The 27,735-nt window shown below is 49.4% G+C and overlaps 1 protein-coding gene across 7 annotated transcripts; it reads right to left on the reverse strand.

The window, feature by feature from the left end:
- Nucleotides 1-302: 302 nt before the first annotated feature.
- Nucleotides 303-27,735, reverse strand: LOC144733026 (uncharacterized). Of its 7 annotated transcripts, none has more exons than XM_078614748.1 (9): nucleotides 27,481-27,713; nucleotides 11,996-12,092; nucleotides 8,760-11,675; nucleotides 7,895-8,017; nucleotides 7,069-7,157; nucleotides 6,642-6,930; nucleotides 5,423-5,698; nucleotides 3,916-4,091; nucleotides 303-1,723 (listed from the first exon to the last, which is right to left on the reverse strand). In XM_078614748.1, the coding sequence occupies exons 7-9, from the start codon at nucleotides 5,610-5,612 to the stop codon at nucleotides 1,559-1,561; spliced, it is 531 nt and encodes a 176-aa protein (XP_078470874.1). In that variant the 5' UTR covers nucleotides 5,613-5,698; nucleotides 6,642-6,930; nucleotides 7,069-7,157; nucleotides 7,895-8,017; nucleotides 8,760-11,675; nucleotides 11,996-12,092; nucleotides 27,481-27,713; the 3' UTR covers nucleotides 303-1,558. The 7 variants fall into 7 exon arrangements, 4 of the variants coding, with proteins under 4 accessions (XP_078470874.1, XP_078470873.1, XP_078470876.1 ...); XM_078614747.1 differs by lacking the exon at nucleotides 27,481-27,713 and adding an exon at nucleotides 26,506-27,457; XM_078614750.1 differs by lacking the exon at nucleotides 27,481-27,713 and adding an exon at nucleotides 14,049-14,112.

Genomic DNA, 27,735 nt, shown 5'->3' on the forward strand with positions numbered 1-27,735 from the left:
TCCTCCATCCACAGCCACCAACACCAGTGACGGTTATCTGAACTGGTCCTGGGCCTCCCCTAGGTTGACTCAGCCTCAAATGAGTACCTGGTGGGGTGTGTAAACATCTCCACTGGGGAGACAAAGACGGTCGGGCGTAGGGTGCTGGCCACCCACCCCTCGTTTGCCAAAATTACAGCCTTCATCATAGGTGCTGCTACTCACTATTACTAACAGACACTTGCCCCAACAGTCTGTTATGGGCTACACGGGGGATATTTGCGTTGTATTGTGTGAGGTGATATAACGAGCACCCGGCAATAGGAAGTGATCACATTTTATTAATGTACAGTACCGCATACGACAACGCAAGTTAGCTGTACGTATCAGCAACAGCTGGTTATTGAAAAGGACTTGTCAATAACCTGACTAGATTTAGAATATTTATACTGCAGAAGGAATCCGATGTGCTATACAGCTGCTTTTCACAGATAAAACTATTTCTTAAAAACGGAGGACCCGGAGAAAAATCAACGCGACCACCATGGAGAGAGAGAGACACACAAACTCCAAATATACAGCAGCAGGCATCGTCAGGGTCAGAAATAAACCCACGTTCTCCTATAAACAAGGCGAGGTAGTTAACATCTCACCAGATGTCCAGTAGGGGCACAGGGTCAGAACGTTACAATAACAAACACAATGCACACAAACACTGCACGGTCATAGACAAATATTCCAGAAGAAAATATTTCCTGTCATGAATGTTTGTTAGTGGCAAATAATTACCTTTCTCGATTGTACCATAGCCATGGCACTCTAAATAATGTAAGGTAAATCTCACTTTTAGTTGAACACATTGCTTCACAATTATCAGCAACAATCGTAGATAACAATAAAAAAAAATCTAAACTAATTTTTATTTTACCAGGTAAGGCCCCACTGAGCTGTGTAGCTCTTTTTCAGAAGAAATCTGGCTACCACAAATGTTAGCTCAACGAAGAGGCTAATATTATCACGTGGAAATTTATAGCAGGAGCCAAATAATGCGTGACGTTGATTATAAACGTGAACTGGGAGAAAAATCCAACACGGGAAACTACAAATATAGAACAGCAGGCATCGTCAGGTTCCGGATGGAACCATCATCCGCCTGCATACTAGGCGGAAGAGTTAACATCTCCTAGCCACCATGGTTAGTGTAGTGCGATAACCACTGCACCACAACTCATACATCATCATCATGATCCATGGACAGATAGCCCCGTCGTAGGAGGTGGTCCACTCCACATTTCATGATTTGTTGTTTCCATACTCTCTGGGTCTTTCGGTAACGTCACGTAGATAAAATTAAAATATTATTATTCTATTTACGTGACTTTACCGAAAGACCCAGAGAGTATGAATTTCTGCCGTCACGAAAGCTTTAAATCAAGATTTGTTGTTTCCACTTTCCTCTCTCTGTCTTGTAGTGTCAATCTGCTCAAGTAGTGGCCACATCTTTCTGGCACCAATCTCGTTATGATGTCGTCGTCAAGCCATTCTCTGTTAGGTCTTCCTCTCTTTCTGGTTCCATCCATTAGAATTTCTCAAAGATGTGCTCCAGGTCTGGGTAACTTTCCCTGAGGTCACACAGCGCCTCCCAGAATTGCTTGACCCTGCGTCGCCCCCTCGCCATCACCAACTCCACCATGTGCTGCGTCGCCTTCTCGCTGCTTTGCCGAGCGTGCATTTCTTTCACTTCCTGCGGGTGAACACATGACCGCAAGAAGCGACGTTCATAGCGGAATGACGTTTCTATAGCGATGGTGATTATTCAGAGCCACTTGCCTACAATACTCCAGAACCACTCTGTTTGTGTTGTTTCAGCCGTGAAGCAACGTTAATGACAAAAGTTTGACTTGGTGCGCGTGATTGTGAGACACGTACAACAAGGTCCCATATTTGTTGTTCACGCCTCCCAACCAAAAGTTTAAAATTGGCTCCGTCAATCTGTAATGCCTGTGGCTACAATAACTCGAGTAAAGATGATCCAATATGAACAAACACTTCTGGATAAATTTGATTTTGCTATTCGGGACTTACCCCTGCAGAATACTGGCCACATTGATCACAGGATTCCCCTAAAAAGTTGGAAACAAAACCAGCACTAAAGGAATTACATCAGACACACACATAGCACTCATTGCTGATAACTCTGATTTATCACTGTCAACCAATTCTGCAGTAGACTCAAAATGGGACATGTTCTGTAAAGCCTAGAAAGCCAATCCATAGTGCTTTCGTGACAGTCGTACTCTTGCTCAAATTAAGACTCAGATTATCTTGTCGCCAAACGCCTGTCCCTGTCAATCTGCCGACCGTCCGACTTACTCCATGGAGACTGCAATTTAATCGTCGACTCTGCTGCAATCGCGGCTCTCATTGGTCTGGGCATTCGATCACCTTTCGAATTTGTTAATTTTACCAGCTTACCAGTCTTCTTGAGTCCGACTTTGGAATTGGAGAAATAGTCTTAAAATGAATCTCATCCTATGTGGCTGAGAGAGAACCACCTCTTCAAAAAGGTGAATCCACATCCACTATCACAAAGGACTCGTGCAGGGACCCCATGGCTCCGTGCATGGGCCACTACTGTTTGATGTCTACACATCCCCCCATGCTGCCAAATTATTAATAGTTTCGGAAATAAATACCACTCCTATGCTGATGACATTGTATTATATACACCAATGAATCCCACTAATGCTCAATGAATTAAAAATCTCTCAGAGTGCACAACAGCCTCGCAGCACTGGTTCTGGTCGCATGATCTTTCTTTAAATGCAGCCAAATCTGAAGCCACACTCATTGGGACCAGACAGCGGCTCATGTCACCCTCATTTCCGCTCAACATCACGATCACCGGCACCAGCATTCCCCTTATGGACCGCATCAAATTCACCGTTGTCACACTGGATTCTTCCACCTTTTCTCTGGACATTCATGTCAACTACTCTTCGTCACCCACGTCCAGTCATTACCATAAATATTGCCAACACCGTCGCCTGCAGTTATAGGTCGGCCCTCACCTCGACTACTGCAATGTCGTTCCATCCAAATCATCATCGAGCAACGTCTTCAAATTACAAGGTTACAGAACAACCTTCCTCGTGTCTTCCTTGGTGTCCACCAACCCACGACTCGACTCGGCCATTGCTCTCCGTGCTCTTCATTGGCTCCCTTTCCCCAGCAAGGACAAATTATAATAATCGCCTGCGTTTGTCATCACCCCTTAACCACCGGTTCCCCACCACTGCACCTCGCCTCACAACTCTCGCCTTGCACTGAAGGCTCATGGTAGGACTCTACACAGCATCGTCGCTCCAAATCTTCTTCAGACACCAAAGGTCTCGAACTGTTACAGCCTGACGTCACGATACACTACACTACTATACACTACTATAGCACTACACTATGCACTACTATACAATACACCCCACTATACACTACATTACTATGTACTACACTATACACTACACTGTAACAGACTCACGTTGGTTCTCTGCTGTCACCCCTCGGTGTGGAACTCTAATCCCTTTTTACATCTGCAAAATAAAATGCACTCTAACATTAAATTATTATTCAATATACTGGCCAAATAACAATGACATTTATAACTCACCACATTTAGCAGACAAGTCAATATCTCAAAGGCACGGTGCCAAGCTCAGCTGCTCTAAAGCCTGACCCTTTAGATGTTGCTTAAAAATCAGAGTGCATTTGATGTTGAGGATGTGCAACGGGACAGAAAGTTCCACACCGAGGGGGTGACAGCAGAGAGACTGACGCGAGGCTATAACAGTTCGAGACCTCGGTCTCCGAATACCAAAAACCTATTTATGAGATGATAAATGATGATTATGAATGTGAATACGATTATCTTTGCCGACATACCCTCACACTGTTGTCGGTGAGTATGTTCCTGATATGCAGTTGGGAGAGCAGAGGCGTCAGGTCGTCCCGCAGTGCCGCTAGCAGCTCCCTCGTCTGGAAGCGGATTTTGTCCCGGAGGAAATCGTCGCTGTAGCTGTTCAGAACCACGGGGCACTTCGAGAGTCTCCTGAGGAAGCCTGCGGCACCACAAAAGGGACACCGTTCACACTGAATAAGCCTTCAGGAGTGGACGAGAGCAGGTTGGACAGCTGAACATAATGTTAGCCTTCTAGAATATTTTATCCATAAGAGGTTTTTGGGTTAGATCGCGTAAAAATGAATGTGTGTTGTTCAACCCGCCACCACCCGACAAAGCCAATTCGTAAGAGTTGTGGAGAAGTTATATTAAATCGAGGAGGGATAACTGTGATGTCATCACTTGTGAGCTAATCAGGTGCGAGAACCGGGGGGGGGGGGGTTCGTGTAGTCACATAAATGACTACGGATATCTATTATTGTATGTACATCCTGACGTTTTTGGGTGCAAAAATCGCAATACCAGTTATTGGCTGTTCACAGCTAATCACCATCCAGGTATGGTGATCTGTATAGGCGTGTATCACTTAACAATAGACCTCCAAGCAGCACGTAGCCTGTAGCTACGGGTTTAACGACACATTGATATTTACGCAATCTCACCAAAGAAAAAACTCCATTGTGGATAAATATTGGTCGCGAATGCCCTAAACGACTACTATGTGTTAAACTAACAATAATAAAGTTCGGAAACGATGATGAGTTGTGACTCCGCGTTGTGTTTCTGTCTTCCTGTGAAGTGAGGGCGACTCCACAATAGATGAGCACCAGAGGTTTATGAAACGACATTTCAAAGTGTCTCTTCCGAGGGGCGTTTGCGTTGCCTGCGATCGTAACCCAATGCACCAACACCCCTCATCACGCTCCACGTCACAACAACACCTCAGCTCAGTCCCTCTGTTGATGGGATTGAGAACCAGTGTTAATACTCGAGACCCAATTGTGATAAGTATTTTATATATTGAAATCAACTTTAATATTAAAGTCTTCATTGTGAACATCTTCATCACCACCACCAAACACTCAAATAACAGTCAATTAACATTAACCGAGCTCCAGTCAGTCGCTTAATTAATATTACATTCATTAATATTACATTCATGTAATTTTAATTTTACTTTGCATTTTTATGTTGCAATGGAGCAAATGTAGTGTATAATCTCAGCAACACGTAGTCCACCCCAAATCTGAATTGGAGGCGTGCCCTCTACCCTGAATAGTCTACACGCTGCTGTGCATCATTGCCTTCACTTATAATAATTAAATAAATGCGCCTGGCTCCCCACAGCAATTAGCAGAGTGCACAACGTATACATGCGATTCATCACAGCTGAGCTCACAACGGCTACACTTGGGCAAGACATGTCACTGGAAGAGATGATGGCCGGTTAACATGAAAGAGGTGGAAGGTGTCTCAAAGATTGTTTGCTACCAAGGCCTCCCAGCCACTCCTTGACTCCAGGATAACGATCCTGCACGGCTTGCAGAGCAAACAGCAGTTTGAGGCAGTCGTCGTTCCCTCTCTCTATGAAGTATTTGAGCAGCAGCTCCGCGCACTCCGCGCCATCCCGGATGCCCTTGGCTTGAGTGAAGAGCTCGTTCGAGATTCGTCCTCGGCTCATCAGCTGCAGCAGAAGATGCTTGGGGTCTCTGGCAATCCACAGCTTCAGATCCGACTCCTTATCTCGAATGGCCCTCAATGCCTCGCCTGCAGTCAACAGAGGTGCAAATGAATTTCAAACGTATCGTTCAACAAAGATTTAATTTTGTATCTAATTCAGCTACAATTGTGCTTCTGGAATCAAGGCACAACATATAACATATTTAAGTTCATATCAGTACTCAAACATTCTCAAGCGTAACGTGTTGTTGTTCAGTCACGCAGCGGGCGTCATTCTTGTGCGGCTTTAAACGTAGCGTTATTGTCGCTAATTACTTCCCCCGAGGACGAGCTCGTGTTAGAAAGCATTACAAAAGCAATGCATATCCATATTTTTTCCCTCATTGACTCTAATAAAATCCATTCAGTATCAATATACTGGTGGGAAACTGCGGTGGCGAGATGTTAACTACCTCGCCTTGTATACAGGAGGTCGTGGATTTGATCCCGACCCTGATGCCTGCTGCTGTATATTTGGAGTTTGCGGTGCCTCTCTCCCCGTGGTCGTGTGGATTTTTCTCCATATCCTCTGGTTTCCCCCTCCACATTAAGAGGATTTGACTGCTTATATACACTTCCACGTGATGATAAGCCACTTCCTTGATCTATCACATGTGATAGCCAGGTCGATTCTGAAAGAGAGCTACTACATTGCTCAGTTGGGCTTTACCTGGTAAAATAAAATAAAATGTTTTGTTTCAGAATGGGTTTCGATGAGTATGGGTCTCTGTGGGTCTCTATGGTTCTATTTTAGCCTCCGGATCTCTGTAGGCCTCTAAGTATGGGTCTCTATGAGTGAGTCTGTAGAATCAGCATCACATGTTTAGAGTATTTGGCTGCGGCTATACATTTCCACGTGATGATCTCAGCTACTTCGTTGAGCTGCTATCAAATAAAGAGACACATAGCTCAGTGGGGGCCCTTGCACCTGGTAATATAAAAATTGTTTAGCCGTAGTTGTTTTTTTGTGGTGCGTTTACGTGGGTCGTACCGTGTTTCTGAATCCACTTCCACAGCTGCACGTATTGCTTCCTCACAGAGTAGAGGGCGTCCCACAGTTTATCACAGCCTGCCTCTCCCTGGCTGATGCAGTGGTCCAATACGAGCTCCACACTCTCCTCTCCGCCCTTGTCGACGGCCGCTTGATGAACAGGCCGTGGAATCAAATTGAGGCCGTTGAGATGCTCCAGGAAGGCCGAGGGATCCACTCCGATTCAGGCCTTGAGATTATCTTTGTTCTCTCGTATCTGTTGCATTGTCTCGCTGCTCTCATTGGTCCTCTGTAGCGTGTGGAGAAGACACGGTTACAATTATTTCTGTCGATCTGGGATGGAGTTTTCAGTGTACTGGTATGCACGCTTACACACAGAAACAATGTAGAGTAGTGTCATCATGCATCCATGGTGTGTTGAGTTTACCTGAACTCTATATGACTCATTGTGTTCATTTTGCACGTTATAAACAAGCGGTAGATTTTCATCATGCTTCTTATTTGTATGAGTAGTGTCTGAAATAAATCCGATAGAATCAGTTTATCATGAATTCATAGCACAGTTGATATGGTTGTATAAATTTCTTATAGGTCCAAAACGATAAACTATTCTATAATTGGACACAGAATACTAAACATGGCGATATTAGAGTGAAAGAGAGCATTTACATTATATAAATAAAATAAAAATTGTTTAAGATTGGATAGACCTTAACTGGAATTAAAAAATGCATAATTGCATTGTCAAGATGAAAATGTCATCACCTGCGGCTCAAGACCATAAACAGACAGTTTTGCGGTCGTTTTTGAATCAGTCCAAATCCTATCTCGATGCCCCTCGGGACCTCGATAATTGTCCAATTCCTCTCTTTGTCACATGAGCGGTAAGCACCCAAGAAGTAACGACGACACTTCAATTGAGCGTCCTGTCCAACACGACTTTACTCGAGTGTGAAATATTTTTGGATGAGTTGAGGCAGGCAGAGGTGACTGTCACCAGCAGCAACACTCTCCAAGGGACAATTTCAAATGACACCGAAGCCAAGCTCTATAAAGGAATGCGGCTCATTTGTATCATTATGTGCAGTGGTGTCTGCAGAGAGCATTCAGAGGCGGCTCGTGCCGAGACGTGATTTCTCCGCACATTTTAATTCACGTATAATGGGAGTAAAAATACATTTTGGTAGATGTATCATTTCATCCCCAATACCAAAATGATATCTTTGGACTAAGCACGGAACATTGCCACTTACCGGATCGCATAAACATATTTTTAAAAGACGACCAGTTCAGTTTCATTTTTAAGTAAACTATGAGCAACAGGAGCGCAGTCAGGACGATGCTGAGGACTGTTGCCAACACGACTCTTGTGGCGTCTGAAAATTTATGAAGGAGAAAAAACAACAAGCTGTCAACAACAGTCCCCTCTACGCCTACTTTTCATGTCTATTCGATGTATTGCAATGCATGGGAATCCAGTTAGTTGCATTAACACAACCTCTATCAAATCAAAATCAAACCATAAAATCATTGCTCTTTGCATTATTTCTATAGTTTGTTTAGCACAACAATATCGTGAAGGCGCTTTTTCACAGATTATTATGTGCAGCAGTTTCACAGTTGGGGGCGATCTTTTTTGATTATTTGCCTTCCCCCAAGAACGAACTTTGCAGGTAATTTTAACATTTAAACCGTGATACCAGAACACATGGCCTTCTATTTAAAAATAAGGTTACCAGACCTCTATCATACATCGTGAAGCAGATGGCGCATTTAATTTTGTTGAATGCACCAGTAAAATTAACTAGGGTATCCGTTGGGCTGAAACCACAAACCTCTGAAATGAGAAGTAAAAGCACTACTACCAAGTGTGCAGATTTGGATGCAAAGGGACTCCTGCCTAAAACTTCTGTGTAGGGACAATAAATATTAGGTGTTCAGTATTGCACAGGGTAGTGAAATGATAACATCACACGTGGCTGTGCTTGACCATACATGCAGTCCCTGAAGCCTGCAATAGACATAAGGTTGATGTTCAATTCGTGCTTCTTCTGCAGACAGCTTCAGCTGTTTCAGTTGTCAGGCTGTCTCTGTCAGCAGAGAAACAAAACAGCTTACATGGGCATGGCTCCTCAGGCAGGCAAATTCCCGAATCGCCGTCCTTCTTCATCCCCTCCGTGCACCGACACACCGTGTCCTGTGCCAAGGAGCAGTTAACAACTGCCTGCTCACCTACAATGAGAAAGTTTATCAGTCTCAACGAAGATGGTTGGCTACGTACAGTGCGAAAGTTCAACAAACATACACACACAGAGACCCACAGACACCCAGACCCATACAGACCCACAGAGACTCACAGATTAGCACGGTTGGCTATAGATGGTGCGAAAGTTCAATAAACATACATGCACAAAGACCCACAGACACCCAGACCCATACAGACTCACAGAGACACACAAATTAGCACAGTTGGTTTTGTATGGTGAGAACGAAGTTAAACATGTATTAATAATAAAGGTTTTCTGGTTAGATCGCGCAAGTATAAATGTATCTTAGCCCTCCACTGCCCGACACAGCCAGTAAGGATTGTCATGTAAACAACGCGCCAATTAGTTTCTAGTATAGTAGTGTGTAGTGTAGTGGATAGTGTAGTTTACTACTTCAGCCCACCGGTGTGTTGGCAAATAAATCCACAACATTTACAAATTGAGTACCGTGCCGTGGCGCTGGTAATTACATCAACCAGCATCATCGGGCGATTTGCCAGAATAGTGAAGCAAACCACCTGTTTCTGCTCTTAAATAGATCAAGATGACGCCATCACAGTGAACTCATCAGGTGTAGAGATCAGAGGCGGAGGAGTGGGTTTATTGTAATTATATAATACAATTTTAATCAGTTTAACACGTAGCAGGCTTTCGCGACCAATATTATTCATAATCAACGTTTTTGGGTTAGATCGCGGTATTTATAAATGTGTCGTAACCCTCCACCACCCGACACAGGCAATCAGCAAAAAAGTGTCACTTTGACAAAAGACAAATAATTCACTGGGAGCAGCAATAACAGATATTGCGATTTCTTGCACTCAAAAATGGCAGGATGTGCATGTGTAGTACCGTAGATGGGCCGCACTTACCGGCAGTGGTAGACGGGGCCCATCTGCAAGGGTACCTCGTACCGCCAGGGGAGGGGCTGCAGTACCAGCCAAAGAGGGGAGGGGCTGCTGGGGGCTCAGGATCCCAGACAGCTAGGCCCCTCGGCGCTCCAACGGGGGGGGGGGGGGAATGCTCGGGGCTCAGGATTCCACGCAACCCCACCCCTCGATGGGCAAAGAGGTAAAAAAGGGCACCTCCCCAGCTGATCTGGGCCAGTCGCCGACCGAAGAACCAAGACCCGCCAGCTTAGGACCCTGGACCCACTCGCCCCACTGTCCTTGTAAGGGCCGGGATGCTGTGCGGGCCAGTGGTGAGACTCTGAGACTCCCGGCCCAACGCCCTTGTAAGGGCGAGGTCCGAGGAAGCCAGAGGTCTGGACCCGCACCTTGGCTGGGTCGGGTCAGGTAGCCTCCCCTAGGGAAATCATAGACGGAGGACCCGAGAGCGTAGCCAGTTCAGGCACGCTAGAAGTAGGCTGGGTCCCTAGGCTGTATCAGGACTGTTGGCGTGGTGTGTTATAATAAAGAGTCGCCTCTACAAGTGTCTCCAGAACCCATTACACATGCATGGTGTACATGCATAATGTGCATGCATAATTTATATACATTGCGCATGCGCATTGTGCATGTACACTATGTAAGTTGATTACCCTATGAATAACCAACCGGTAATGGTTATCCATTGCATTAGATGTGTTGATATGCATACATTAACCCCTCCCCCGGTCTTCACACCTGATTGGCTTACAAGTGAAGACATCACATTTTCCCCTCTATTTAAGAACGAAACAGGAGAATTTCTCCACAACTCTGACTGTTGCCTGATGATACTGGTTGTAATTACTGGTGAAACATCACGTTACTCTAATTGAAAATGTTGTAGTGGAATTACTCTCCAACACACCACAGTGTTGAACTCGTAACTAATTGGTATGTCTTGTTTACGTGACAAGCCTTTTGAATTGGCTGTTTCGGTGGGGTCGGGTTTAACGACACGTTTATATTCACGTGATCTAACCCCAAAATCTATATTATGAATACGTACATGCACACAACTATATACTACACTATACACTACTCTATACACTACACTATACACTACACTATACACAACCTCCGAATAGCACGTTTGGCTACGATCGGTGCAAAAAACGTTAAACAAACATAGACATTATTATACACTACACAATGTGCAATCTATGATGAGCATGGTTGGCTATGTATAGTGCAAACGAATTTCAACATTCATGTAATATCCTGTATTTGAATCTGAATTTCAGCTGCCTGTGATTATACCGAGTTGATGTTAAGTAGCGGCACCAAAAAACTATCGTGTTATAATAGATTTTTCAATTAATTTGGGAAAGTTCGAGCTCTGAGAATTACACATTTCAAGTTTAATTTCCACTTGTCTGTTAGGATACAATTGCCTAACCCTGGCATGAATAAAGGAGTCTACTAATGGGAGTTAAGATGTGGTTCGGTGATGTCATCTTCAGTGGCGTGTGAGAGTTCCCAGGCATTCGTTGTCTCTTGACAAGATCATGATTTGGGCAATTGGAATATTTAGTTCAAGGTGGGTTTGTCTCTCTTTTATAACCTTTTGGTCAGTTGCTCGTCAAGTTTTGTCTTTTCTCCATGCCAGTTAAAATGGGAGTATCCAGAGGAACACCCATCATGCATATAAAAGATGAGTGTCACACACATTGCAGATATGACAGCAACCTACTTGCTGTGCTGCCACTTACCTGAACCACAGCTGCTGCACCACGAGCACTCCTCCTCCTGGTTGACTCTGTCATTAAAAGTGTCCTTAGGGCACAGGTCACACAAAGCCTTCCTGCCATCAGCCATGCAGTCCTTCACCTTGAACGTCCCTGAAGGACAACGAAGTGCAAGCAAGCAATGGAGTTGTTACAAACACACAGCGACCACACGTTGGTTCAGAGAGACGCGCTCTGCACTGACAATCATCCAGTGTTAAGTTCTGTTCAGAGTACAGTTGCTTGACTAAAAACTAATTTCTTCAGTATCGAATCACTTTTTGTATCCTGAAAATGATGAGGTCACGGAGTAAAAGCAAGGCCCAGTTGGGTTCCTTTCTACAGGAGTAGTGCCTGTGACTTGGTGGGGACAGGAAGCACCCGGGTACTACACTTTGTCGTTGGGAGTCTCCGTGCCTTTGTGTTGCTTTTACCTGCAGGGCACAACCGGCAGCAAACTCCTTCTTGTGTTTTGTAGAATCCATCTCCACACTCCTTGGCGGCAGACTGCTCCTGCAGTGCACAACACACCTGCAGAGAAAATTCACACAGAATGGAGTGATTCAGGGTGACGTCGCCAAACGTCGCGATTCTGGTATCTGCGACAGTCCCGGTGCTTTCAAAAAGGCTGTGCCGCTGTTGTTTTTGTGACGCGTTTGTTCGCATTGGTATTTTGTCCCGAATCCATACCTGGTGTTCAATAACACGGGTAAAATGGTCAGAGAATTGTCTTCAGACACACACACCTTGTATGTTGGAAAATGTCACATTCTGATGGCATTAGATGGACCAATTTTCCAATTTGCAAGTTCAATTCCAAATCAGAGGTTGACCCAACCCAGCACTTTGTGAGAGGTTAAAATAATAGCTACGGTAGATCTTCGATTATCCAGGGGCTTCGGGGAGAAAGGGGGTGCCAGATTTTCAAAAACGCCAAATAATCACCAAATAATTTTTTATTTGCACATTCTTCATGATGCTATATTTTCAGGTATTGCGCCTATTTTTATAGTGCTTTACATTTATATTCTTTGGTTATTTCAGTAAAGTCACGTAGATAGATAAAATAAAAAAATAAAAAAATAAATAAAACAGAAACAACGACGTTTCGATGTGTTGCGATCGAAACATCGTTGTTTGGGTGTAGCCCAAGGGTCATAAACGAAGTGGGCAGGGCTAGTGATGTCAATGTGAGAAATTAGCATGTTAATGTAAGATCGGAGAGCGGCCTCCACGAGGGCGCGGAGATGGCTATGTTACTGTGAGAGATTAGCATGTTAATGTAAGATCGGAGAGCGACTTCCACGACTCAGGGCACGGAGGTGGCTATGTTGCTGTGAGAGATTAGCATGTTAATGGAAGATCGCAGAGCAGCAACGTCGAGCTCAGCGAGCGAGGTGGCTGTTAGTGTGGGAAATTTAACGTCTTAATATAAACCTGCTAATTAAATAAACATCCTACTTTAAAACGTTACTGTATTTGTGATGCCGCCGCCGCGAAGCCGCTCAGCGGGCGCCCCATCTACGACCTCGCCACCACCAAGCGAAGGGGCCGACCCCGCTTCCCCCTCACCGCCCCCCACATAAACACACCCTCACACATTTTCCCACCTAGAGCTCCGAGGGGAGGTCTCCTGGCCGGCAGGTTTTTACCCGAAAGCCCTCATAGGGATAATCTTCACGGTTTCCTGTGGCCAGGGAATTGGGCGACCTCCCCCGATGCTGGTTCGCACCGTGGCACTGTGCCCCGGGTTGAGATTGTATGGTCACGGCGAGGGCTGTCCAGCCACCACGGTTGAAACGCACCCCCACACACACGTAATGACAAGGCAGGCAGGGGTCCGCAATCCACAAACGGACAGCGGGAAAATGGGGCTGCGCCCACTGATCGATGAGACGACGTAATCCGTCGCGCTAACCAGATTCGAACCGCCCGAAGCCAGCCAGGGGACAGGTGAAGCACTTTAATTGGCCAGCGGAGCGGGACCCCCTGTGAGGTGAGGAGGATAAAGAGAGGGGTGAGGGAAGCATAGAGGGGTTCTTCTCAAGTCAGCTCCCGGGCCGTCAACTCCCGAGTCCAGCCACTCGAATGTCCGTGCGACGTGTCGACGTGCTGCGAGGACAAGCCGACAGGAGCGTCTAACTGTGAGTAACTGAAGAGATGTGTTGGGATTGAGTCTAGGGAAACCCACACTGCTTAGAGTCCATCAAACTAGATAAATCAGGTACAGACCCTCGGGCGATAGTGTAGGCCTGCCTTGTCGATCCTTACTGACTTAAAAGCGAATCGCAGTCGGCCGATAATAAATCATTAATAACTAATCGTAGCCTCGTGTGGTTTCGACGAGAGTGTGAATGCGCGCGGTGCTGTGTGTACGTACGCTCACCGCGTGTGAGTGCTGCGCGGGGTTGTGTGAGGGGGGGTGTCGCGTTTGATTGAAGGAGAGAGAGTGGGAACGCGCGCGGTGCTGTGTGCACGTATGCTCACAGTGTGTGAGTGCTGCGCGGGGCTGGGGGATGGGAGGTGTCGCGTTTGATGGAAGGAGAGGCAACGCCGTGTTAACAGACGTACGGGAGCCGGCGACGAGCCATGCCTCTCTCGCGGACCCGAGGTGGGGCGACCCAGGGAGGGGAACCGTCAGGCGACAGTCCCTGCCCCGTGAGCGATGAGCCCAGTGGCGGCAGCGGCGGTCCGCACAATAGCGAGGGGTCGGGAAGCAGTGGGACCCCTGCAGTCAGAACACAGCAGGGAGAGATCTCGGGGGCCAGCGACCCCGACAATTTGCTGTCAGAGGTGGTACGATCCCCCGCACCTCCAAGGGAGAGAGGCGCCCCAACCCAGGCTAAAATAAAATGCACGTTCACGGGCAAGGGGATTCCGTCATGGAAATCGTTTGCCCGCAGCATCAGAGGTGCTAAAAATGTTAATGACTGCACAGACGCGGAGGCGTTGCAGCAGATGGAGATGCATTTGGATGGGCGGGCAGCCGACTTTGTGGAAGCTTTGCCCGCAAGCATACAAACTCAGTGATGGGAATTAATGCGCCAGCTTAAACTGCGCTTCGGCACATATGATGAGGAGGAAGCGCAGGCGGCCTTAGAGGTGCGCCGCCGCCAACCCGGCGAGGATTTGCGAGATTACACCGAGGACTTACGCGCGCTGACCCAGATCGCATACCCGGAGTACGAGGCAAAATTAATTGAGGGCCTCGCCGCCGGGAAGGGCCAGCGATATTTGGCACGCATCCCGTGGTGGCGGCCAAATGTAGACAGTGCACGCCTCCCCTGCAACACCCTTGTCGAGCGCGCGCGTAAATGCGAGAAGCTCTCCGGTGAGCGCACGCAGCTTCGAGGGCGGGGACGGGAGTGCGCCGTGGCGAGCCTACTCTCAGACGAGGAAGAGGAGGAGGAGCTCGCCATCCCAACAAAGGGACGAGCAAGGGAAACCCCGAGGCCCCGCGAGACAACCCCAGGGTGGGTAGCCGGGATACAGACCGGCATAGGAGATATACGCGAGGAAGCGAATAGAAATATGACCAAGCTGCAATCCTCCGTTGAGACCATCCGGTCCGAGAAGGGGGACCTACGCGCCACGGTAGGAGGGCTATCTGGAAGGGTAGCCCGACTAGAAGCAGAGGGTGGACAGCGGCGTAATGGGGGGAGAGGGAGTGGGCAGGGGGCCCACTACGGAGCCGCCACTCCTCCCCGGACGTGTTATGTGTGCGACCGTCGAGGGCATCGACGCGGTCCCGACACATATCGACGACAATGGAAATAATGGCGAGCGAGTGATCTCCACACAGGTTCCAGCAACGACGCCCGCGGACGCGGTGACTCCTGGCGACTGCCTACGGGAGCTGGTGCATGTGGTAATGTTCATACGTGCAGTATTTTCATTGTTTAAGTTGTATGTAGTGTATAATGTAGTGTATATACTATTTTACACGGAAATAAAGCATAGCTACGTTTTTTTGTCACACCCGCGGTGCCGATAGCCGGACTCGTTACTTTCATTGGGAGCGGTTTCGCCAGGTAATGTTGGATAATAGCGCACCGAATAATTCATGATCGACTGCATTGTTAAAGTGCTCATAACAAGGGGAACATTTTTAGAGGTTTTTTTGGTGTGCCTATGAGCGTGGCCAGGCATTGTTGCATAGAGCGAGCGTGGAATTGACTGTTCCACCACATAAACGAGGTGAAAATATTTCTGGAAAATTCGTGCCACATCAAGGAAATGTTTACATATCCACTCAGAACTACCCCCCTCTCACTAACCCCTATCCACACTAACCCCAATGTTGCCTCTGCGACAGCAATGTGATCACTTTAACTGGCTCCAATAAGGAAGTTGAGGTATTGTGCAATATTGTGTTGTTATTGCGGCAGCAGCCATACTGTACTGGCTATTCACCAAGTGCGAGGGTTGGTTTCACACAGGGTTGAGAGAGAAGACAAACATTATATCCGTCCTACCGAGTCTAACAATTCGCAAAAGGGACTCGTCTCACGTCCTCTGGCTTAGTTAAACACAAGGACGACGTCAATTAATCGAAGGCTTGAATTAATAGAATTGGGCTCTCAACTGATTGAACAGCATCAGTCAGTCCATCAATATCACCACCACTGCCCACCCTCCATCGCCCACAAATAACCACAGGCTAGGACGGTTGGCTACGTATGGTACAAAAGAAGCTCCACATACGTACATACACAGACTTACAGACACCCTAACCCATAGGGACACCTATAGAGACCTATAGAGACCCACATATTAGCATGGTTGGCTACGTACGGTGGTGCGAAAGACCAGCATACACATATACATACACATCTCACCCAACACTTACCCAGGGCTTTCAAACAATAATACAGAAACGTGTACAAATAAGTAATATTTTTTAAAAACATTTTAAAACATGCTTTTATGAAATGTACTAGTATTGGCAGAACTCCACGACTCCAGGAAGTGGCCCCGAAGCTTGCCATAACGTAAGGGACCGTGGCCAATTACAGCCAACGTCAGTTGAGCGTGGACAATTAGACCCAAGCCGAAACATAACATATACAAAATAATGTTTAAAAATACGTATTTTTATGATAGAATAGAGTATTGTCATCAGAATGACAAAAGTATACCAAGTTTGCAGTCGATACCACATTGGGAAGTGGGTTAAAATTGAGTTGCAAGATTTGAGGATACAACAACGACAACAACAGACAGAGTGAGTTAAAAGAAAGCGTGTAAAATCACTCCGCCTTGTGCACATTACGCAAATAAAATACCATCAGCAGTTTCCGAAGAACTGCATCGTGGTCCTCGTGTCTCAGTGTCACCAGAATTTTTATTTTTCTTCCATTTGCAAGTAAATTTCGAATTGTGGCTACATTCGGACCGTGACGCTGGCACACAATGGCCTGCTCTTGTGAACGACGTCACGGGACGCCCATTACACATTAGGGTTGGTGACACACGCAGTCGCGATCGGGGCAGCCACTGGAAATCGAACCCCGGTTCGTCTGCAACGTGGTGGTGAATGCGTTTACCGCTGGAGGGACATAACACCGCCGTCGACGGCGATACAAAAATAAAGGTTAGGGAAAACCCAGATTCTCATTTACCCCATGCTTGTGGTAAAGTGTAAAGAAGTCGGTTGGACTGGTTTCGACCCAGTGAGCGTTACGGCGGATGTGAGATGGATATGTGCGATATGAGGCCTGTTTCCTTAAGAATTTGAGGCAGAGTATCGTGCCATTCATAACCTCGTGTTTTCCACACCAATGTTGTTGTGTTAGCCTCTGTGATGATGATTACGACTGTTTTAAAAAAATATATACGAACCTCCCATTAGCACGGTTGGCTACGTACTATGTGAAAGAAGTTAAACGTGCGTACATACAGACAGACGCGCATACACCCAGACCCATGAAGACCCACAGTGGCCCAAATAATTATCAGGGCAGGTTAGGAGCACACACACTACTATACACTACACCAGTGGTTCCTAACCAAAAGGCGTCATCTGGTCCAACACCAAAAGGCGTCATCAGGTCCAACACCAATGGAGACTAGGCTCTAAGAAAAGCTGTCTCGGGTGTGGACCAATCAACTTCAAGGACAGTGCATATTATCATCATCAGAGTTGTTTCTTTTTGTTTGCATTTTGACTGCTTGTGTTGTGGTTATTGCAAACATGATGCCTTGTATAAAGGTGTCAGTTTTTGTACCAATTGAAAGGGTAAAAACCTATTACTAGTACTGAGTTTGTAAATGTTTTGGATTTGCTCTCCAACACACCCGTGGTGTCGTACTAGTGTAGTGGTGATACGCGCTGGGTGTATACGTCGTGTGCCAGCGCGTATGTACGGGTGTGTGTGTGGTGACGCGCGCTGACGGGGAGGAGCAGGCGTCAGTGCGCGGGTGGGGGTAGTGCTGCTGATTGGCTGTGTGCCGGTGACGCGCCCAGAGGGAGTGATCGGGTAGCAGCGCGGTGTGATTGGTCGGGGAGTGGAAACACGCGCTGAGCGGAACCGGATCGTAGAGATAGCGCGTGGGGATTGGGTAACTGAGGAGCGGTGCCGACGTTGAGGTCCGCATCCGCTCCGTCTCCCGGGAAGAAGAGGTATATAAGGTGATGCACAGAGGAGCAGGGGGCAGAAGTGGAACCATCTAAGAATGAAGACGAAGGTGCAGAGATAGAGCCCGGAGAGGAGAGTAATGGAGAGTAATGGAGAGTAGAGGAGAGTAAGGTATAAGTGTGTAGCCGGAGAGAGAGAACGGTCTACACGAGCTGAGTACTGTATAGTGTGTAGCCAGAGAGAGAGAACGGTCTACACGAGCTGAGTAATGTATAGTGTGTAGCCAGAGAGAGAGAACGGTCTACGCGAGCTGAGTGATGTATAGTGTGTAGCCAGAGAGAGAGAAAGGTCTACACGAGCCGAGTATGCATACGGTGTAGCCAGAGAGAGAGAAAGGTCTACACGAGCCGAGTATGCATACGGTGTAGCCAGAGAGAGAGATGCAAAGTCTACACGAGGCGCGGAGTCTACACGAGACGAGAGAAGAGTGTAGTCGAGGCGCGGAGTCTACACGAGGCACAGAGAGCCAGCAGCACAGAATCTAAGAGAGTCAAGAGAAGCGTAAGGCGGAGAGAAGAGGTCACGAGTTGTACCGTTGTATGGTGACCGCATTGTGAAGAAGAGAGGCCACGCGTTGTATCGTTACAAGTCAAGATTTAATAAAAGAAGTGTGTTCCCGTCAAGGAGTTTCCTGCCGTCATTTTCCAATACTTCATCTGGCGTCAGAAGTGAAACGGGCTTCCAAGCATGGAGACAAGGAAGACCCGTAGGACCCACGGGATTGACCGCGAGGAAAACCTGGACGACTCGGGGCCGCTGGTGGCGGGGGGTGAGGAAGAGGACTTGCCCACGCTACAGGATCCGTCGACGGCGCCGGCCGAGCGACCGGGGACCGACGCCGGGCTTCGTGAGGCGCACTCCCGACTGGCGGAGCTGCTGCTCGCCGCCGCGTCCATCTTGGCGGAGATCAGCTCGTCGGGAGGAGCGGGGACGGTGGGGGACATTTTACAAGGTCGCCCCGCAGATTCCCGCCAAAACGAATGGGGGATTCCCGCCATTGCGCCTGGGCCTACTTTTGGCGGGAACGGCGAGCGCCACGTGGTGGTGGGTTCCCAAGCGCGCGCATCGACGTCATCAGCGCGCGAGGGGGTCCGCCATTTTACGTCTGCTGCTGGAGCCGCCATCTTACACACCGACGGAGAGGCGGAGAGGAACCACGAGGCGGATGACTTCATTTTTCAGCAGCGCCTGCCCACGTTGTCAGCCTTCAAGGCGGAAGGCGGAGACTGGGGCCAATTTCAGCGAAGGTTTTTGGCGCATCAAGAGATGTCAGCGTGGTCCGATGCTACGGCGCTGCGGGCATTGCCCGCCATGCTGGACGACGATGCACTCGCGGCCTTCAGGGCTGCACGAAAGTCGGACCGCTCCACGCTGAAGGATGCGCTGGGTTTGTTGGCCAGGGTCTACGGACCTCTCTCTACGTGCCGCCATCAGTTCTACGCAAGACGGAAAGCGGCCACGGAGACCGCGCTGGCCTATCGCACGGCGTTGCTGGCTCTTGCTGATGCTGCGTTCCCTCGGATGGACGAGGAGGGCCAAGACGCGATGGTTTTGGAGCAGCTGCTCAAGTTGGCGCAGGACCTGGGGGTCCCTATCAACACAGCTGACGAGATTGATATTTCTTCTTTGAGAGTCGCCACGAGTATTCAAGCGCACGAGGCCCTACAACGGAAGCAAGGCGTTGGTTGCAACGCTGCTGTCGTTGCAGCCCCGGGTTTGGTGGTCGCCGAACCCCAAGTCGTCAGCCCACGAGAGGAGGCGTTCGCCACGGGACGACCAGGGGACTGGAGGCCGGGGGCCCGGTCGCCTCTGCGATCGGGCCGAAAGTCGGAGCAACCAAGATCTACTCCGACCCTCGTCACGTGCTATAACTGCGGCCTCCGGGGCCACGTGGCGTCCGGGTGCCGCGCTCCGCGGCAGCGCGCCATGGGAGCTCGGCTGGACGACGACCGAGAGCCCAAGTCATCTCTACAATCCCCGGCAAGTCGCGGCACCTCACACGCTCGGCCTGTTTATTCGGCACACATGGGACGCCGCGTTGCGGCGGAGGAGGGCCGGTTAAGGTTCGGGGATTCGGTTCGGCGAGGGGGGTTCGGCCGGGACCAGGGAGACATTGAATGGGCGGAATTGGGGCATAGAATTGTGGCTGCTTCGGCGGGTTCGTCCGTTGTTACGGGATCTATTGATGGGGTTGAGATTAGGGTGTTAGTGGACACGGGGGCATCGGCAACTATTATATCGGACCTCATTTATAATATTCTTCCAGTCCAATGTCGTCCGCTGCTTCCAGTGGATGTGCCATTTTACGCCGCTAATGGGGGATCGTTGGGCATTATCGGTCAGGTTAGGGCGTCCATTTGCATTGGAGATATCAAATTGTCGGGACCCGTTTTCGTTTCGTCTTCTTTGGCAGTTCCGTGTCTTTTGGGCACTGATTTTTTGGCTAAAATGCCTATTAAAATTCTTATCGATCAACGATGCGTTGAACTGCCATCGGGTCGCCGGATTTCATTTTTGACGGGCCCTACTGACATTCGGACGGCGTGCGCTACGATACAAGCGGTGGTGACGCAGACAGTGCAAGTGCCCCCGGGTTCACAGATGTTGATTCCCCTCCGGTTGCGGAAACCATGGGTGAGGGAGGCTTCGGGACAAAGTATGCTTTTGGGTCCTTCTAACAAGGCTGTCGGGGGTCTTGATTTATCGGTGGCTCACACTTTGGTGCGGGCTGACAGGGATCCGTTTGTGATGGTTTTGAACGCGGGGTCGCGACCAGCTGTCATTCCGCAGGGCACCGTGCTGGCTCACGCGGCGCAGGTCCCTGTGGATGATGGGTTGGTTGCGCAGGTGGGCTCGAGCCCCGCGCGGAACGTTGAGCCAAAGGAAGACCTTGAGTGGGTCCATTCGCTATGTGCCGCCTCGGACGATTTGTCGGCGGCGCAGTTGGGTGCGCTGCGCGAGTTGCTCATTGAATTCTCTGATGTATTCAGTAAACATAAGTATGACATTGGGTGCACGGATTTGTTGCACCATCACATTGAAACGGGCGATGCGGCGCCGGTCAGGCTAAATCCCTTCCGACTGAGTCCCGTGGAGAAGGAACATGTTCAGTCGGCTGTTAACGATATGCTAGAAGCCGATATTATTTCGCCCTCCTCTAGCCCGTGGGGAGCGCCTATTGTGCTGGTTAAGAAGCAGGACGGGTCCCTGCGATTCTGCGTTGATTTCCGTCGCCTGAATAAGATCTCTGTGGCTGACGCGTATCCGCTCCCCAGGATGGATGAGTCCCTCGATGCATTGTCTGGTGCGCGATATTTTTCGACTCTTGATTTGTTATCGGGGTTTTGGCAGTTGCCGCTCGACGAAGAGTCGAAACCTAAGACAGCATTTCGGACTCCAGGGGGGCTGTTCCAGTTTAACCGGTTACCCATGGGACTTCACTCCTCTCCAGCGACGTTTCAGCGACTTATGGAGCTGGTTTTGTCGGGCTTGCAGTGGGATACATGCTTGATTTATATGGACGATGTCATTGTTTTCAGTAAAACGTTTGAAGAACACCTCCGGCGATTGAGAGGGGTGTTCTTGCGAATGCGATCGGCTAAGTTGAAATTTAAACCGGCCAAATGTCACCTCCTTCGTAGGTCGGTTAGATACTTGGGTCACATTGTCGATTCTTCGGGGATCTCCACCGATCCCGCGAAGACGGATTGTGTCGGTTCGTGGCCGACACCTACGTCCGTTTCCGACGTGCGTAGTTTCATCGGGTTTGCTTCTTATTATCGGCGGTTCGTTGAGCACTTCGCCACTATTGCAAAACCCTTGCACGCTCTAACGGCGAAGGGAGTGAAGTTCAAATGGGGACCGGAGGAGGAGGCCGCGTTTCGCTCCCTCCGGGACGCCTTGGTGGGTGCCCCACCCTTGTGTTATCCCGATTTTGCCAGTCCCTTTTTGCTGGACACGGATGCTAGCAACACGGGCATTGGGGGGGTGCTATCCCAAGTCGTTGGGGGTGTCGAAAGAGTTGTCGCCTACGGTAGTAGGGTGTTGTCTCCGGCGGAGCAGCGCTACTGTGTCACCCGTCGCGAGCTGCTTGCCATTGTTTTTTTTGTGCAGCAGTTTAGGCCATATCTCTATGGTCGTCACTTTACAGTCCGAACGGACCACGTGGCGCTACAGTATTCATTGAGGGTCGCCCAGCCCTCGGGCCAGTTGTCGCGTTGGTTGGAAGTCCTCCAGGACTATCAGTTTACGACTACGTACCGTAAGGGGTTGCGACACACAAATGCCGATTGCTTGTCACGGTTGTTGCCTTGTGATGAATGCGCGTGTTTGTCGGGATCGGCGCGCTGTAAACCGACGCTTGCGGGGGAGATGGGGGCACTGGCTGCGACAGCGGGCGCACCGATCGTGGATGATTCCACTGCCTCTCAGGGTCGGGACTCGCTGCTCTCGCTGTCGCTCAGCGAATGGGGCCGCCTCCAGATGGCGGACAGCTCGCTGCTAGCATTGCGCCGCAAGGTTGGGGGTCCCGAGGGGGACCAGGAGCGTACCGGCTCCTATGTACTTGAGCAGGGCGTGTTATTGAGATGGGACAGTTTGTCCTGGCGGAACGCACTCGTGGTGCCTTCCGCTGTGAGGGGGAGGGTTGTCTTGGCGGCACACGAACGCCTCTTGCACTTGGGAGTTAACAAGACGCTTGCCCTGCTTCAGCGTGACTATTACTGGCCGGGAATGGAAAGTGATGTGGTACATATTCTGAAGGGGTGCGTTGAGTGCGCCAGGCGTAAACCACCGCCCGTGGCAGCCAATCCACCGCTGCAATCTATTCAGGTCTCGCGTACCAACGAGCTCGTTGCACTCGATATTTTGGGGCCCTTCCCAGTCACGCCGAGAGGGAATAAATATTTGTTAGTGGGGGTCGAATACTTTACCCGATGGCCTATGGCGTGGCCTCTCGCTAACCAGTCGGCAGCGGCTGTGACGGATGCCTTCGTCCAGGGCTATGTCCTGGACAAGGGGGCTCCCGAACGCCTGCTGACCGACCAAGGTAAAAATTTTTCGAGTAAATTGTTGCAAGAGGTGTGCGATCTGTTGGGTACCAAGAAGGTGCGTACCTCCCCGTACCACCCGCAGACAGACGGGTTGGTGGAGAGACTCCACAAAACTTTGACTTCCATGCTGTGCCAGCAGGTGTGCGAGGCACATGTAGATTGGGACCTGCAGGTCCCGGGAGTCCTTGCCGCGTATAGAATGGCCCCCCATGCAGCTACGGGGTTTTCCCCATTCTATTTGATGTACGGTCGGGAAGCTGACCTGCCAATGGAAACGCAACTTGGCCTGTCCGCTCCACGAACTAATTCTAATTTGGCAGAACATATTAAGTTTAATATTCACAAGCTGACAGAGGCGAGGGAGGCCGCACGGCTTAATTCGCGGGCTCGCCAAATTGCTAATGAACGGTTGCGGGCACGGAAGGTGTCCATGCACGAATGGAAACCAGGTGACAGGGCCTGGCTGCATTGCCCTCAGGCACCCTTGGCTACGTCGCCTAAATTGTTGAGACCGTGGAGGGGACCCGTGGAGGTCGTGCGCGTTGCACGGCCCCAGTGCGTTCAGATAAAGTGGGGAAAGCGCCGTTGGTACGTTCACCCCTCCCGACTGAAACCGTTCTCGCCTCCATATGGCCTCCCCTTGTGTCGTGATGGCCGGGCGTGTGACGTGACCGGCGACCCAGAGGGGGAAATGTCTCTGCCTGATCCACACGTATTTTCGCCTGATCTGCTCCCAGGTGTCTCGGAACTGACAGCTGCCGATCACCGGCGGCCGGATCTCCGCGGCGGGGCCGGCCCTTTCAGGCCCGTTCCGCGCCGTCTGGAGCAGCCGGAACCGCCGGACGGTCGTCAGTGTCCCACCCCATACGACGGACCAGCCAGACGGACTCGCGCCAGGTCGTGCTACTTTGCATGACCTGCCTCGTGAGGAGTCGGGGCAGTTGGAGCGCCTCGTCACTGCGTGTAGTCGCAGGGACGTGGGGCGCGTTCGTTTTTTGGAATTTGCTCGTATCGTGTTATTGTTGACTTTTCGTGTTCATTGTCAATCTGTACATAGTTATTCTTGTTGTTGTTGTTGTTATGTTACGGGGCACACTCGGGGGGTTACGGGTTTTTTTTTGTTGGTTGTCGTTTTATCGTCGCGGTTGGTTGTTGTTAGCAGCCGGGCCGGCTGCAAGCTATGTGGGAGGGGGTGATGTAGTGGTGATACGCGCTGGGTGTATACGTCGTGTGCCAGCGCGTATGTACGGGTGTGTGTGTGGTGACGCGCGCTGACGGGGAGGAGCAGGCGTCAGTGCGCGGGTGGGGGTAGTGCTGCTGATTGGCTGTGTGCCGGTGACGCGCCCAGAGGGAGTGATCGGGTAGCAGCGCGGTGTGATTGGTCGGGGAGTGGAAACACGCGCTGAGCGGAACCGGATCGTAGAGATAGCGCGTGGGGATTGGGTAACTGAGGAGCGGTGCCGACGTTGAGGTCCGCATCCGCTCCGTCTCCCGGGAAGAAGAGGTATATAAGGTGATGCACAGAGGAGCAGGGGGCAGAAGTGGAACCATCTAAGAATGAAGACGAAGGTGCAGAGATAGAGCCCGGAGAGGAGAGTAATGGAGAGTAATGGAGAGTAGAGGAGAGTAAGGTATAAGTGTGTAGCCAGAGAGAGAGAACGGTCTACACGAGCTGAGTACTGTATAGTGTGTAGCCAGAGAGAGAGAACGGTCTACACGAGCTGAGTAATGTATAGTGTGTAGCCAGAGAGAGAGAACGGTCTACGCGAGCTGAGTGATGTATAGTGTGTAGCCAGAGAGAGAGAAAGGTCTACACGAGCCGAGTATGCATACGGTGTAGCCAGAGAGAGAGAAAGGTCTACACGAGCCGAGTATGCATACGGTGTAGCCAGAGAGAGAGATGCAAAGTCTACACGAGGCGCGGAGTCTACACGAGACGAGAGAAGAGTGTAGCCGAGGCGCGGAGTCTACACGAGGCACAGAGAGCCAGCAGCACAGAATCTAAGAGAGTCAAGAAAAGCGTAAGGCGGAGAGAAGAGGTCACGAGTTGTACCGTTGTATGGTGACCGCATTGTGAAGAAGAGAGGCCACGCGTTGTATCGTTACAAGTCAAGATTTAATAAAAGAAGTGTGTTCCCGTCAAGGAGTTTCCTGCCGTCATTTTCCAATACTTCACTAGTAACAAATTGGCCCGTTCTATTTACGTGACCAACCTTACAAGTTGGTTGTGTCGGGTGGTGGTGGGTTTAACGACACATATATTTACACGATCTAACCCTGTATTAAGCCTTAAGGGAAAACCCCATGAGTTATTAATTCACGGCAAAATCTCAGGTTTGTGGTTAATCGGCAAATCAGATCAACTGCACAGCGGATAATCGAGAGTGTGTTATATATCCAACCAACATTGCCACTCGTCTACACAAGGTAACACGCGCCAGTGTGTGTGTGTGTTTGCTTTGGCACTCTGGTCTGCTAGGAGGCAACACGTAGCAATCTTGACACCCCAAGCTGCCGTCGTGGGTGCATATATCTATCGAACAAATTAGTCGAGTGTATAACAAGGCATGGGTTACTGTGGTACCATAGTGTTTTGTTTGTTATATACGTGCTTTATACCTATATATGCATATTGAACGTCTTTCGCATCGTATGTAGCAAACCATAATAATCGGAGGTTGGGTGGAAGGACAACAATCTAACCGCAGTTTATGTAAACGTTGTAAACAATTTAAGTCTAAAACAGGCAGACGCCTTCAGACAGTCAAGCGGCAAGGGCAACCAATGGGGGACAGATAGATTGGCAGCCACGCATCGGTCTCCAAAGCCACGTCATATACTTTAGTTACGGTGGCTAGGTTAAGTGGCTGATATCATCATCGAGTGCAAATGTATAGCAGCAGCCACATACTCGAAACGTGTGATTATTTATTCTAAATGTGCAAAGGAAAAAACAGAGAACCTGGAGAAAATTCCAGTCGACCACCCGGGTGGAGAGAGAGAGACACAAACTCCAAATATACAACAGAAGGTGTAGTGAGGGTCGTGATCAAAACCACGACCTCCTGTATACGAGGCGAGATAGTTCACATCTCCTAACAACCGTGGTGATGATGATGAGAGACACGCAAACTACAAATATACAGCAGCAGGCACTGTCAAGGTCGGGATCGAACCCAAAACCTCCTGTAAACGAGGCGAGGTAGATAACATCTCCTAGCCACCGTGGCGCCCGTTAAGAGCGGTGGCCCTCACCAAAAGTATAAGCAGAAGAGGCATCGCTGTCCACGGGGTCATGACGCTCTCCTGCTCCTCGTCACGTCTCTCGGTGTTGACCGTCTGTGCGAGTACGTAACAGAGGTTCAGTGTGGATTATGAGAGAGCGGTTCGGTGTGTGTGTGTGGATTTGCGTGACTGGGGTGTGTTTGAGTGTGTGAGATGTTGAGTGTCTGTGTGAGACTGGGTGGGCGAGGGTGTTGTGTGTGTGCGGATGTGATTGAGTGTGGGTGAGTATGAATGTGTGTGCGTGAGATTCGATCTGGACGAGGGTGGATCGGTGTGTATGTGTTTGAGCGTGTGTAGGATTCAGTGCGTGTTTGTTTGAGTGAGAGATTGAGTGGGTGAGTGTGTGTAAGTGAGGGTGGGTGAGTGAGTGGGTGAGTGTGTGTATTTGGGGGTGGGTGAGTGAGTGTTTGTGTGTATGTGGGGTAGATGAGTGAGTGGGTGAGTGTGTGTATTTGGGGTAGTTGAGTGAGTGGGTGTCTGTATTTTAAAGTGGGTGAGTAAGTTGGTGATTGTGTGTATTTGGGGGTGGGTGTGTGTATGTGAGGGTGGATGAGTGTGTGTATTTAGGGGTGCGTGAGTGAGTGGGTGAGTGTGTGTATTTGGGGGTATATGAGTGAGTGTGTGTCTGTATTTTAAAGTGGGTGAGTATTTGTGGGTGGGTGAGTGAGTGGGTGAGTGGGTGTATTTGGGGGTGGGTGAGTGAGTGGGTGAGTGTGTGTATTTGAGAGTGGTTGAGTGAGTGGGGGAGTGTGTGTATTTGAGAGTGGGCGAGTGAGTGGGTGAGTGTGTGTATTTCACAGTGGGTGAGTGAGTAGGTGAGTGTGTGTGGGGTTGAGAGCGGCTGTGTAAGAAGTGTGGTTTTTGAGTATGGATGTCTGTGTGTTAGACTGGGGACTGTATGTCGGTGAGTATGAACGAGTGTTTGAGTCTGTCTGTCTCTCTCACCACTCGTTGGCGAACATCGTAGGCGGTGATCGTGCGTGGGTCTTCAGAAAGCGCCTATTATAATCAAATTTCACGTCAAGAAACGATTCACGTTGTTGGCCTGCCGATATACGGATGTTACTTGGCGGAAATGGTCACCGTGGAATGCGGCCAGGTGAGTTGTAGTTTTGTGTCACTGTTGACATACTACGTACAGTGGTAACACAGGTGAAGCACTGAAATATACAGTACATTGTGATACTTCGTGACCGTAGA

The sequence above is a fragment of the Lampetra planeri genome, chromosome 45 (assembly GCF_965212315.1).
Source record: "Lampetra planeri chromosome 45, kcLamPlan1.2.h2, whole genome shotgun sequence".
Lineage (NCBI taxonomy): Eukaryota > Metazoa > Chordata > Hyperoartia > Petromyzontiformes > Petromyzontidae > Lampetra > Lampetra planeri.

Coding starts and splice junctions, on each gene's coding strand:
- LOC144733026 (XM_078614748.1), bottom strand. CDS start 5,612: ATGAGCCGAGGACGAATCTCGAACGAGCTCTTCACTCAAGCCAAGGGC. Junction 4,092..5,422: donor GGAGTGGCTGGGAGGCCTTG/GTAGCAAACAAT, acceptor GTGGTGCCGCAG/GCTTCCTCAGGAGACTCTCG. Junction 1,724..3,915: donor TCACCGACAACAGTGTGAGG/GTATGTCGGCAA, acceptor GTTCACCCGCAG/GAAGTGAAAGAAATGCACGC.